Here is a 15239-nt window from a genome sequence, read left to right on the forward strand (position 1 = left end):
AATTGTATCTCTGCATAAGGCAAAGACGAAAGGATGCTTTAGACATGATTTATTAAAATCTCTCGTTTTTCTTACTGTATGGGTCAACGATATCGGCCAGCTGCTGCGTAACTTTGTCGTCGAGGCTGGTGGTGATATTCTCCTGGTAGTAGTTGTAGAACTCGAACGTCCACCCACCAAGGGAACGGTAATGATGGTGTAGATTCTACAACAAGTAGCACATTCTGTTCGTGTTATGGTCATACTCAGGAAAGGATAGGCAGTGTATGACACAGTTGACGTAGCGCTTGGGAGGGATGGAGTCATGAGCTCCAATCAAATCTCTTTTCTCCTCAACAACGTTTTATATTTGCCTGTCGCCCCATAACACAACTCATAGTGTTGGTCCCCCCTCCCCCGAAGAAAAAACCCCCAAAGAAATGTGGGCAACACCCCCAATATAAAATTCTGGCTATGCCAATGGAGTATGGAGGGATCTAACCTTGCTAAAACGGTAATGTGGGTCTTTCAAAAACAACAAAATAACTCAAGTGGAGAAGAATGCTGGCCCCTGTAAAACCTTTTAACTCTGACTTAAGACTCTCTCTCTCTGACCGGCCTCGATAGCGTCGTGGTTAGGTCATCGGTCTACAAACTGATAGGTACTGGGTTCGGATTCCAGTCGAGGCATGGGATTTTTAACTAAGATACCGACTCCAAACCCTGAGTAGGTGTAAACCACTTGCACCGACCAGTGATCCATAACTGGTTCAACAAAGGCCATGGTTTGTGCTATTCTGCCTGTGGGAAGCGCAAAAACGATCCCATGCTGACTGTCGTAAAAGAGTAGCCTATGTGGCGACAGCGGGTCTCCTCTTAAAAAGTGTCAGAATGACCATATGTTTGACGTCCAATAGCCGATGATAAGATAAAAAATCAATGTGCTCAAGTGGCGTCGTTAAATAAAACAAACTTTACTTTTACTCTCTCTCTCTCTCTCTCTCTCTCTCTCTCTCTCTCTCTCTCTCTCTCTCTCTCTCTCTGTATATGTGTGTGCGTGTATGTGTATGTGTGTGTGCGTGCGTGTGTGTATGTGTGTCTGTGCTGTGTGTGTGATTGTATGTGTGTGTGTGCTCGCGCGTGTGTGTATGTATGTGTGTATGTATGTGCGTGTGTATGTATATGTTATAATAAATGTCCAGTTTACTTTCACCATGTTCAACAAGTCCATCACTATTGGTGATATGGCAATAACTCTTTTGTCCACTGCTGCCGTTGTCCATGTTGTCCAGCCGCGCTTTTAAAACAATAAAAATAAACGTCACATGGTGTGTGGAACTATGCTTCATAAGCTTACGAGACAGGGAGCAGGAGTGGGAGAGGGGAGCAGCCCCTCCCCTGCTGGAGCAAATCCTCAAATGCGGGTAAAAACGATATATATATATAGATATACGGGCAAAATAAGCTGGCCTGAAAACTTTTCACCACGAAGTGTCAGAATGACCATATGTTTGACGTCCAATAGCCGAAGATAAGATAAAAATCAATGTGCTCTAGTGGCGTCGTTAAACAAAAAAAAACTTTACTTTTTTCACCATGTATTTCTATTATTTTACCCACAATATTAGTTGTAATCCAAGTGAAAATGCGTAGTAATTCGTTTGCAACACTATATAGCTGTTTGATAGTAATGCTAATATATATAAATAAATGTTATCCAGATTCGGGCATTTTCGTTTAATTCGAACAAAAATCTGCGTGCCCCCTACAAAACCGGGAACCCGTACTCCTATATTGTCCCCGCCTGTTACCGACCCCGGTCGGGCTGCTGGTACTCTTTTGTGCCACCCACCCCAAACCTGTCTTGGACGGAGAAGCTGACCGAGGCCGGCACCTGTGCCCATGACAGGCGTGCGCTAAAATAGCTTGCTCTGAATGTGAACCCTATGACATGACCTGACCTCATATATTGTACTTTACCTTGCACAACAGGTAAAAAATAACCCTTTAAGAATATTCATGCAACAAACACCTAAACCGCTTCCAGCAATTACCACAGTACCATCATCCACAGAATACAACGTAGCAGTTAGATCTGCTCTTGAACAGTCATTCTTGGCTCTGAAAAATGCTCCCAATTTCCTTAGCGTCCTCTTATACGCCTATGCTCAAACTATATAGTTTCGTATTAAATACTCAATTTCATCATTCGTAAACGCAGCGCTTGCTTTTTTTTTTGTAACCATCAAATGTTTTTGTTTACATGTTTTTAAATATCAAAACGTATGTCATGAAGAAGTTCTATACTATAAAATATAACAAAATCATAATATTTTAGACAATACAGCGAATTCATCTTCAACCGTAATAAAGGGAGTTAATATATAATACATCTTAAAAAGCATTAATAGTATATGTACTATTCATATAATACAAATATGACTAAATCGCTACTAACCTTTGATTCTCCACACACGACAAATTTCTTAATGTCTGTTTCTGACTTGACTGTCTTGGCAAACGCGCTAATGGTATCCATCGCTCGTACGGAACCCTGAGAAAGAAAGGGATGTAAACAGATACACCATTCTTATGCCTCACAACACCATGGTTTCACAAACAAAAACTAACCCCTCAAATAAAGCAAAACAACACAACAACAAACACACAAATAAACAAATAACCAAACAAGAAAACAAAAATCACACGTACGAAATAAGCCACACCAACACTTAACCTTCTTAGAATACAGATGTGGCTTTGGTACGCGGTTGGTGTGGGATCGATCCCCGTCGGTGTGCCCATTGTAGTATTTCTTGTTCCAGCCAGTGCACCACGACTAGTATACCAAAGGCCGTGGTATGTGCTATGGTGAATATAAAAGATCCCTTGCTATTAATGCAAAAAAAGGTAGCGGGTTTCCTCTCTAAGGCTTTATCAAAATTACCAAATGTTTGACATCCAATAGCCGATGATTAATAAATCAATGTTCTCTAGTGGTGTCCTTATACAAAACAAACTTTTGTTTACCACAATTTATTTTTTAAATACATAATTATTGTTGACCTTGTGTATTGACCCTATTCAATTAAACCTCATCCCTGCCCAACTACTTTCGACGTCCATGAAATAAACAGATTGGCAGACGATAGTTGTATTACTTTTGTCATTGGCAGTCTGAGTAGCCATTCTGGTTTTGAAGGGTTGTCCATGAACATCCTCCACGTCCAAGCAATGATCGCATCTTCTGATCGTCTCATGTACTGTGGGTCATTCTGGGGGAAACGAAACAAAGACAGAATATTTCAGTGTCATGATGGGTATGGGTATGGGACATTTTTTGGGTTATTCCATCAGAAAACTGTTCAAGAATGCCTGTAACTTTGCAAAAGAGTTCTGTCCGAGACGGAGAAGAATCATGATTTTATAATACTACATGTATTTATATTAACTTGAATGTCACTTGAGAGAGAGAGAGAGAGAGACAGACAGACAGACAGACAGACAGACAGAGACAGAGAGAGAGACAGAGAGAGGGGGGAGGAGTGAGAAAGTCAGACATCCAGACAGAGACAGACAAACAGAATGTATGTGTCTCTATGTCTCTCTGTCTCTGTCTCTCTCTCTCTGTCTCTCTCCCTGTGTGTGTGCGTGTGTATGTCCGGGCGAGCGAGCATGTATATATGGAGAGGGTGTTCTGTTTCCAATTTATTTCTCTTCATGTATATCATGCCACATCACGTCCACTCTGCTATATTCCATTCCTCATTGGAATTCGACTGTTAGTTTTGATTTTGGTTCAACTCACTGGCTCCATGTGTTGCACGTAAACTGTCTTAGTAATTACTACACCCACAAATGAAATGTAATATATAATTTGCCTTTATTTTTTACATTAATTTTTGAAAACAAAATAATCTAACCAAACAAGCAATCATTATCATAGGTGTCGGAAGATACCAGCAACTGGACGGGGAGGGGCTAGTTATACTTACATATTAATTCGCCTTTACAGAATTGGGAGATCAGTGCCTACTGCACACACACCCTCATTCACCTCGCTTTCAACTTTTACTGTCCGTCCCAAATAGACTCTGCAAGATTATCTGCTTTATCATTAAGTGAACATAAAATCATGTTAATATGTTTCATTTGATTATAATTTTTTAATTTTTTTTTGAACTCAAACCGACGAACATTTCTTATTTCCAATTCCACAGAAGATGTCTAACCTTGAAGTAGAGCGGTTGGTTGGGAATCTGTCTCAGGTTGGCGGTCACGGTTCCAGTACTGACAGCCATCATCGAGATAAACGACACGAAGTGGTCGGTCAAGTCAGGTGTGTACCTGCAGGAACAAGAAGAAGACGTTTGTTTTGTTCAACGGCACCACTAGCACACATTGATTTAGTAATCATCAGCTATTGGATGTCAAACATACGGTCATTTCGACACAGTAATTGGCACTCAAACCGACGAACATTTCTTATTTCCAATTCCACAGAAGATGTCTAACCTTGAAGTAGAGCTGTTAGTTCAGAATCTGTCTCAGGTTGGCGATCACGGTTCCAGTACTGATAGCCATCATCGAGATAAACGACACGAAGTAGTCGGTTAACTTAGGTGTGTAACTGAAGGAACAACTCATAGTTAATGACCATTGTTTTGTTTAGCGACACCAACAGGGCACATCGATTTATTAATCATCGGCTATTGGATATCAAATATTTGATAATCCTGACATACGCTTTTCGAGGAAAACCGCCACATTTGTTTCCATTTTTCCATTGGTAACAAGGGATCTTTTATTTGCACCATCCCACAGGCAGTTATTATAATTTTATTTATTTAGTTAGTTAGTTAGTTTGTTAGTTAGTTATTACGTTTGTTTGTTTTGTTTAATGACACCGCTAGTGTACATTGATTTATTAATCATTGGCTATTGGATGTCAAACATTTGGTGATTTTGATGTATAGAGAGGAAATCCACCACATATTTCCATTAGTAGCAAGGGATCTTTTATATGCACCATCCCACAGGCAGGATAGAACATACTATGTCCTTTGATATGCCAGTCGCAGTGCAGTGGCTTGGACGAGAAGTAGCCCAGTAAGCCCAACGACGGGGATCAATTATAGACCGACCGCACATGAGGCGAACACTTTACCACTGGGCTAAGTCTCTTTTAGGATAGTGTCTAGGATAATTGTTTAAGATATCCTTGAATCCTGTATTTTTGATTTTACCTAAATGTTATATTTTTACTTCTACACGGATGCTATATTTGTAATTCAACATGAATGCTACAGTTATACTTTTACCTGAATGCTATATTACTACGTTTACTTGAATGATCTACCTGAATGCTATATAAGTACTTCTACATAAATGCTATATTTGTACTTGTATATGAATGGTATATTTGTACTTTAACCGGATGCTCTATTTTTACTCTTACCTGAATGCTATATTTGTACTTTTATCTGAATTCTATATATTTGCCTTTATATGGATGCTATATTTGTACTTTACTTGAATGCTGAATGCTAGTATTTTAAAGTTTGCACATTTCTTATTTAAAGCAGTACTGAGTTTAGCCAGTTCTGCGTTCAGCCAGACCGAGCAGAAAAACGTCCGCTAAACTGGTTTATGCGCTTCACATTAAACCAAATGGCCACGTCGGGAACCAATCAAATAGTTCGCGAACGTTAGCAAAACGTTCGCTGGCTGAACTTAGGGCTGACAGAGCAGAAAAACGTACGCCAGACTGGTTTATGCGCTTCATGTTAAAAAGAATGACCACTTCTGAAACCAGTCAAAATAGTTCGCAAACGCTATCGAAAAACGGCTGGCTGAAATTAGGGCTGATTTTACTCTCATTAATTCGAAATAGTTTTAAAACCGCCGTCTAATAAACTATTTGTGAAATCTAAATCTGGGTCATTAACATCGATTGTGGGCGGGGCCTATGCTGACGCTCGAACACTAGCTGCTGTGAATGTTTACTTTTGTTACTTTTTGATGAATTCTAAGCAATAATTATGGGTATGTAATAAATAAAATACTACACGACTTACAGTTTAATACCATTTTCTAATGTACTCGTTCATAAAAATGATATTAAACTGAAAGTCGTATAGTATTCTCTATTTATATATCTGTTATCTTATCATAAACGCCCATAAATATGGAAACATGCCAAAGTAATTTTCGTCGAAGATGATCTGCCAGTATAATTAGTAATGATACTAATCTATACAGTCAAGCAAAGGACATCCAGTGCAGAAACAAAGTAAAATGTCCCGTTTAGACAGGTGGCTGCTAAGTATTGTCTTTTTATGACAGATATGACTATAGACTGAATGAATGAATGTTTAACGACACCCCAGCACGAAAAATACATCGGCTATTGGGTGTCAAACTATGGTAATGGAAACAAATAAGGTGATGATAAACATCAATAGAAAAATTCAAGATATAAATAAAAACAGTGTAAAGAACTGTGCAAAAATACAAATACAAATATCACAGATAGATACTGACTTTTACTCTAAACTTCAATTTGTGCTGTATTGGCCATTCTCAAAGAGAATGTTACACCCCTGCACCACGATGAGGTTACAGCACGCGCAGGGGATATATGAATATAGATGTTGCAAATACAATCTAAAATTTGTTTCAGAATAGTAATTGTCTTACTCGTATTCGTTGTGTCCGCCGGAAATGTACATGAAGGCGGTGTCTCTGTGGACAATGACGTCAGGCACGGCGATCACGATGTAGTGGAACCACACTGGACGGTCGACCTCGTTCTCTGCATACAGCGGAAGAAAAGAAAAGGAATGTTTATTGTACAATTCCAAAGTGCTTATATATATATATATATATATATATATATATTATATATATATATATATATATACAGTGGACTCTGTCTAAACCGGATTCTGTGTAATCCGGATCTCTGCGTAAACCGGTCCATTTCTAAAGCCCCGTCCAGCTACCGTTTATCTCTTAGGTAGGCCTATAAATCTCTGCCTAATCCGTACTCTGTCTTGCCGGACTCCGGATAAAAACATCAAAAACGAAAGAACCGTTCGTGCATTAATTACCTCCGTCTACACCGGATTGGGATTTGACTGGACGATGGGCTGCTAATTAGTCAATCAATCAATCAATCAATTTTATTTCGCCACAGTTGTGATCAGCCATTGTCTGAAACATGATATATATACAATGCGCAACAAATGGTAACATGGATATGATAAATAGTATATAAAAATATTAATACACTTATGACCTATAATTAATATTTAATTAGAGGAAACATGAATTATGATATTAATTCTTGACGACACTGCATAGAAAAATAGATACATTTAGCTAGGTGTAATGTTTGCAATTTTGATTTTAATGATAGCAAATTAGTAAGTTTGTTCATTGAAGGCCATGAACAATAAACAAATTTTAAATATTTGACTCTAAGGTCTCTATAACATGGACATACATGCACAAAATGATATTCATCCTCTATATTATTAGTATTACATGCTGGACATATTCTTTGTTGTCTGGGAATATTTTCAAATCTTCCTTTCTCAATATTAATATTCAGTACACCACATCTAAGATTAAGCAAGGCAGTATGATACTTCAGTGCCAAAATATTGTCTAGATATACTTCAAAAGTGTAATCACATTTATATTTACAGTACAGTTCTAAACGTGAGAACGTAGACAACTTTGCTATAGTATTTTGGACGTGCTGATCTCTAAGAATTTGTTTTAGAACTTGAGCAGGTACATGTAAAACGTCCTCATTATCCCATGCATCAATGAAACCAAGTTCATATAAAATAGATTTTACGTATGTTACCCAGTTTTTACAATTTCTGCTAGAGTTCATACCATGTCGTAAAGATCTATACATTTTGTATAACATAGAAGTTTGATTACAGATAATGTTCCGCCAATATAATAAAAGTCTTTGTTTACATAACACAGAAATAGGTATTCTTCCTAATTCAGCTTAAACGGCTACATTGGGTGTTCTCGCTTTCGCTTTTAAAACATTTTTACAGTATTTGACTTCAATGTTTTCTAAGTCAGCAATATTATTAATGCTAGCTATTTCGGAGCCATACAGCAAAATAGGCATAACCATTCTATCAAACATACATTTTTGTGCTAATATTCATTGGAACATGTAAAAATAAATTATACAATGAACATACACTTTTCATTGCCAGTATAACTAAATGTAATACCCAGATGATTAAACGTATCCACAATGTCTAGACTAGAGTCTTTGTATTTAAAACTAAATTCGCATACAGATCTTCGTTTTTCAAACACACATATTTTAGTTTTATCCAAGTTAACTTCAATTTCCCATTTATCACAGTAGCAACTCAAGTTATCAAGTAGTTGCTGCAATTCTTTTTCTGAATTTGCGAAAAGAATAGTGTCGTCTGCATACATTAACAAAAATACAGAAATTTCATTGAATATTTTGATAGGAGTGACATTTTGTGACATTTCTTCGTACATATCATTGACAAACAATAAATAAAATGGGAGATAACGGCTCACCTTGTTTCACCCCGAGAGAAACATCAAAAAATTCTGAAGTATTAGAGAATAGCCTAACACAGTTTCTTGTGTGAGCATACATTGCTTTTAAAATATTTAACATTTTATTGCTAACACCATTCTTTGCAAATTTCCACCACACAAAGTCTCTGGATACTGAGTCGAATGCCTTTTTAAAATCTACAAAAGCACAGAAAAGTTTCTTTTTACTATTTAAACTATTTGAAATTAAACCATTAAGTAAGTAAATACAGTCGATAGTACTACAACTATCTCTAAATCCAAATTGATAGTCGGTAAAAACATTGTTTGATTCACACCAATCGTTTAATATATTTCTGAATAACAGTGAGAAAATCTTGGCAAAAGCACTCATTATTGTTATCCCCCTGTAATTATTAATATCATTGAAATCACCTTTCTTTGGAATAGGTATAGTGACCCCTTGTGACCATTTTTCAGGATAAACTCCATTATCATACATATAAGTAAACAATCGTAATAATATGGGGGATAAGATAACCTTGCAATCAATAAATAATTCTGCAACAATACCGTCCAAGCCAACACGTTTGTTTCGCTTTAAACAGTCTATAGCTTTATAAACTTCCTGTATAATTATAGGTTCATCAAGTTCATTATAATCTGTGTTATGATGAGATGAAATATTGTCATTACCATTATTTGTATTATTACAGTTTCCCTCAGCTAACTCTTTAAAATAATCGAAAAAATCAGCTAAAATTAAAGTTCCATAATTGCGTTGTTTACCATGTTTTATTCTTCTCCAAACTGTCCTGGACAAGATGTTGCTAAGTTACACAAGAGGGTTTGTTCTTGCTTGTTATACAACAGTTTTGCTCGACGCTTTGTTTTGTTGTATAATCGTCTCTTCTCCATCATATCAGCTTTCGCTTCTTCATCACTCCGATTTCGTGAATATTTTTCCGCTGATTTTCTGAAATCAGTTCTAGCTTTTAAACAGTTGTTATTAAACCAGCGCGCTTTCCTTGTATTGTCCTGTAATGGATCACTACTATCTACAGTCGCATAGGTTCTGCCAGCAACACTATAAGTTACTCGATACAGTATATCCGACAAAGTTGTAGTAAATGTATTAATATCCAATAACCTGTTTTCAAGTTGACATATAAGCTGAGACATGATATCTGATTTTTTTTGTATAGCAAGCCTCAATTCTTCCGCTTGGGATACATTATAAGAAATTTTGGAAGTAACAGTTTTAGTAGGGAGATAGGATTGCTTATTACTTAATTGTAAACTAAACATAACTGGCGTGTGTGTGGAGAATTCTGTTAGATTATCCACATTAAAATTCTTAACTTTTTCCATGCTCTCAGAGGATGTTAATAAAAGATCTATTGTACTCGCGCCTTTCTTGTGGTTATAATATGTGAACTTCCCAATTCCTTTATCATTTCCAATTCGACCGTTTACAATCTTAAGATTTGTTTGTTTACAAAGCTGTAATAATCGTCTACCGAAAGCATTTACAATTTTATCTTCTGAGAACCTACTTGTCGAAATATCGTCAATACTAGGAATACAGTCGATATATCTATCTAACATAGTATGTGTAATAAAATCATCTTCTTTTCCTGTTCATATCACCACAAATAAAAACTGACCCTTTCTGCGAGAAACGTACAATGTCATCTTGTAGTTGGTTAAAATAATCAAATTCACCCTTTTCTTTAAAACTGTCATGGAATCGTGAGTTACTTGGAGGAATATAAACAAGTGCTATAAATATATCTTGACTTGCCTTAAAAAAGATTTTCCTTAATTTTTGCCATAAATTCCCTCTATGGTCTTGTTTATTTAGAGAAATTCCGCAGTGGAATCTAGACTTATAATAAACAGAAATACCGCCACTACTGCGTTTAGCTCGCTTGTTTTAAATTAATCTAGGACAATGAATACTACGATAGTTATCTATTTGTGGTGAGTCCTGTTTACTTAACCAAGTTTCTGTTAACAGTATAATGTCATATTTACAAAGAAAAGAAATAAAATCAGGATCACACAGTTTTTGTCTCAGTCCTTCACAGTTGAACAATAAAAACGAGACATGCTCCTCCTCGGTGTCCTATTCATGGCATTCGGGGCCGTTATACAGGTGACCATCCACGAATAACTTGTCAGCGCTGAGCTTGACGTTCCTTCCTGCCTTGCGTAGTCTTCTTAATACCGGAACAAGTCTTCTCCGACGCTCCTGCACCTCTCGCGGAAACTGCTCTCCAATGCCTATTCCGATACCCTGAAGATTTTTTGCTGCATTCCGGACTCGTTCACGTCCTTGAAGAAAGAGAATTTCGCAACTATGGGTCGAACGGCATTCGGCTTTTTCCTACCCAAACGATGCACTCTGTCAAACTGGATTTGGTCGACATTGCCCAACTTCAGTTTATCCTTACACAGTGTTTTAACAATTTCTTCACAGTTTTCTTCGTCTGACTCACTTAAATTGAAAAAACAGTAAATTGTCTCTCATTGATCTCATTTGAAGATCAGTTACCTGTGCTTGCAGGTTTATATTTTTCTCCGTTATTAATTTGATGTCTTTCTCTATAGTGTCCACTTTAGAAAATTTCATTTTGATCTCATCCAGTGTTTTAGAATCAAATTCACGACTTTTCTCGAGAGAGTCTACAGTTGTTTTCAGTAAACACACGCTGCTTTCTATCACGGTGAATTTGCTTGTAAGCTGACTCGGCTTCCCTTCAATAAGTTCTAAAGGCTGCAACCGCGACTCCACTTGTGTAATTTTCGCGTCCATTCGATCTAATCGCCGAATTATCTCATAGAGTAAGTTGTTTATTGACGGTCCAGGCGTACTCGTCGGCGCCTGTGTGTATTGTTGAGGGAACTGAGGTGCGCACTGAACACTGTTCACTCCTGGTGCGTTCGTATACATAGCTTGTGCCATCGCCTGTGTTGAAGTCATCTGACCTTCCATTGTGATACTTTTTCGTTTTTCTAGTGGCAAACTACTCAGAGTTTCCGGAGAATCTTTCTCTCTTTTCTTTTTTGACCGTCCTTTCTTCATTAGCTAGAGTGACAGACTCATGTGAAAACATGCTCTGTGAAAAATCACATCTTTCAAAAGTTTTGGAAAGTAGATTTTGTAAAATATTTCAAAAGCCAACATTCACCACGTCCACCATTTCTCACGCATGCTAATTAGTTGAACAATGATCGTCACTTGCCAAGTAATCAGGACGCCGTCGCAAGATCAAATACAAAATGTAATCATACTCTGTGAAGTTTACTCTTATTGCGGTAGGCCGTTAGATCTGGATTTTGTATTCAAATAATTTCGTACGTACGAATAAATAATGTTTTAGGAAATAAAATGAAATTTAACCTAGTACAAATATTAGAACGACCAGAAACACGTTAATATGCAGCCACTAATATTTTATGCAGAAAAATATATTTGGTATGTAATTACAATCGTTAAAAAGTCTCTGTTAGTGGATAACATCTTAAAAAGTGCAGCAAACTCAGGAATGTTCCTTTAGGTATATTTTTTTATGTCTGTGAAATAATCGATTGCAAGTCTGGCTTGTGTCACTGTGTTTCCCAAACATCCATGGGTTCAAATGTCATTGTTGATCACGAGTTGTCGATCATTCAAGAACCATAACTCTGGATGAACTCTGTCTAAACCGGTCCTCTATGTAAACCGGACTATTTCGACGGTACAAAGTGAGTCCGGTTTAGACAGAGTCCACTGTGTATATAATTTATTGCATTAAATACTGCAGAACACTTGTAGCAAAGCATAAATATATTTTAGTAATGAGTTCATTGTAGAACAAAGAACACACACACTATATATATATATATATATATATATATATATATATATATATATATATATATATATACACACACAAAGAAACAAGTTAAGCACCCCCTGTATTTTTCACAATGATTTGTCTTACGAGGTTTGGCATTGAAAGCCTGATCACATAATCTCGGAAAAACAAATGTGTTTTGCAAGAATACATCTTTGACAGTAAGAAAACATAACAAGTGTATCCAGTTTTGAAATTTTAATCATGATTCTGAGAAGAATTCCAATATGCTGTATTTGAGCTAAAAACTGAGGCGCAGAGTCAGAAACACAAGTCAACATCATGATTGATGATGAAAAATGTCATTTGAAGTCCACAGATGGCATTCATGACACAAATCATCAATAGCGGGTAAACCCGCTATGTGCCTTGATGATAGCTTTCACTCTTCGTCTCATCCCTCTAGTAAGTCGTCTGATCTGCTGCATGGGCAACTGCTGCCATTCTCGATGAAGAGCTGCCTCTAATTGTGCCAGAGTCTGTACAGATGGGGTCAGTGCCTGTACTCGACGCCCAAGATATCCTAAACATGCTGTAGCGGGTTTAGGTCAGGACTCCTAGCCGGCCAGGGCAAGGTCGTCACAGCTTCAGTTTGGAGTAAAGCTGTTACTCTCTGGAACGATGTGGCCTAGCGTTGTCATCCATGTACAGAGGTCTGGTGGCGCGTGGATGGTTGTCAAAATGCGGCAAAACAACTGGTTGCAGGACGTTACGAATGTACCGATCACCATTGAGGTTGCCTTGGATGGTGACAAGATCCAGGTTACAATCATGTGACAGGCAACTCCAAACCATTACTGAACCACCACCATACGGGGTCGTAGGTCGTATGTTCATGGGTGTGTAGGAAGCATTTTTATGCCTCCAAACTCTCAATCGGTCATCTGTGACATGGAGCAGGAACCAGCTTTCGTCGGACCAATGGACTCTTCGCCAGGACCTCAGATTCCAACCTATCCGGGCCAAACACCACGCTAAATGGCGTCTCTCGTGATGATCTGCAAGAAAGGGACGCTTGATGACCCTCTGGCCTTCAATCCCGCAAATTTCAGATGATTCCTCACTGTTCTGAATGACATCCGTCTATTGGGTACCATTGGCTCTTCAGAACAGGAGACGTAGCAAAGGGTTGACGACGTACGAGCCGAAGCAGGGCCCTGTTCTCGCGCTGTGACGTCATGCGCGGTCTGCCTGACCGTGGGAGATCCTTTACAGCATTGGTATGCCCGTGTTTTCGTATCAGTCTGCTGATTACGGTGTAATGATACCTCAGTTGACGTCCTATACTTTTGAAGATCATGCCGGTCTCATGCATACCAATAATACGCCATCGTTGGACCTCTGATAACCGTCGACGTGCCATATTCAACGATTAAACTTCAACAATGCAAGACAGTGACGTTAAATGTCAACAATTACAGTGTATTGATACTACATTTTGAGCAAAGCATGGGTGGCATGATGTACGTGCATGTCGTTCTGTTGTGGAACACACAGTTGTCATTGTACTCTCCTATTATTTCGATGGAACACCATTCTTGACATATTCGTCAAGTAATTTGAAGGTTTTACGAATGGGGCTATTTCAGTACTAATTATACCTAGGGGTGCTTAACTTTTTTCTTTGTGTGTGTGTGTATATATATATATATATATATATATATATATATATATATATATATATATATGTGTGTGTGTGTATGTGTGTGTGTATGTGTGTGTGTGTGTATGTATGTATATGTATATGTATATATATATATATATATATATATATATATATATATATATATATATATATATCTAAAATTATAGTGATTGCACTTGATCTAAATATGCAGAGAAAAAAAAAAGCCTTGCCATCACATATACATCTGTATGTTACATTTACAAATTAAAACAAAAGTTAGTTTACCGGCACTCTTCTGCAGAACAGAACTTACCACAGCCTTTAATTTATAGCCTACATAATGTAGGAGTCGTGGAGATCTAATTGGAACGTGAAACCCAAACACATTTACTCTCATAAGGAGATAAATTCAAAAACATCATAAGCGAGGAACCGAGTGTGTTTGGGATGGAGGGAAGGGGTCGGAAAATGCACTCGTTCATTACGACCTTGTATCCCAAATAAACGTCCCATTGTACCTCGAGCATTTAAAAAAAAGCAAATAAAAAAACAGATGTTTTTTCTTTACCTGTAAGCCATTTTTGTGACGTCATGTTGACAAGATGCAGTGTATACCCTTCCCCCTTGTACTTCCACTCCAGCGCATTCCAAGTGTAGTGACAATCTGGAGTGTTGACGTAATCATCCAAGGGAGTGCCGTCTGCTATCAAAAAGCAGACGCCAGGCACCAACAACAAAACCAGAAGCAGACGATCGCACATTTTGCGAGAGTTCAACCGCCAGTCACGGTGCACTGGTATCAAACTAGTCTAATTTGTCAGATGGGATTCGGAAGGTTGGTGAAAGTCCGAATGATCACTGTATTTTATTTCCAAATATACAGGTCAGGTCAGGTCATAGGCCTTTACGTGCACATTCAGAGCAAGCTGTTGTAGCACTGCCTATCCTGGGCAGCAAAAGTGGGGGTGGGAAGGAGGGACCGCCTGCACTGGCAGGTGCAAGGGAGCACCGTGGTCGATAACAGGCGGGGGGGGGGGGGGGGGGGGGGGGGGGGGGGGTAATGGTGCTATGGAATTTTGAAGGAGCAAAGAATAATGCCAAAGAGAAAAGGTGCGCAATTTTGATTAAGGAGATTTGGCGCAATTTTGAGCTGTCGG

At 38.0% G+C, this 15239-nt stretch overlaps 1 protein-coding gene across 1 annotated transcript in view; it reads right to left on the reverse strand.

The window, feature by feature from the left end:
* LOC121368439 (autocrine proliferation repressor protein A-like) overlaps nt 1-14884 on the reverse strand; it is a 28016-nt gene extending 13132 nt beyond the window's left edge. The window contains exons 1-7 of the mRNA XM_041493171.1: nt 14651-14884; nt 6679-6793; nt 4212-4326; nt 3141-3254; nt 2438-2533; nt 1187-1276; nt 76-205 (exon numbers count right to left, since the gene is read on the reverse strand). Coding sequence (XP_041349105.1) covers nt 76-205; nt 1187-1276; nt 2438-2533; nt 3141-3254; nt 4212-4326; nt 6679-6793; nt 14651-14843 — 853 coding nt within the window. The 5' untranslated portion in view covers nt 14844-14884. The remainder of the gene's footprint in view (nt 1-75; nt 206-1186; nt 1277-2437; nt 2534-3140; nt 3255-4211; nt 4327-6678; nt 6794-14650) is intronic.
* Nucleotides 14885-15239: the final 355 nt, after the last annotated feature.

Source organism: Gigantopelta aegis, chromosome 3, assembly GCF_016097555.1.
Source record: "Gigantopelta aegis isolate Gae_Host chromosome 3, Gae_host_genome, whole genome shotgun sequence".
In the NCBI taxonomy this organism is placed as follows: Eukaryota; Metazoa; Mollusca; class Gastropoda; order Neomphalida; family Peltospiridae; genus Gigantopelta; species Gigantopelta aegis.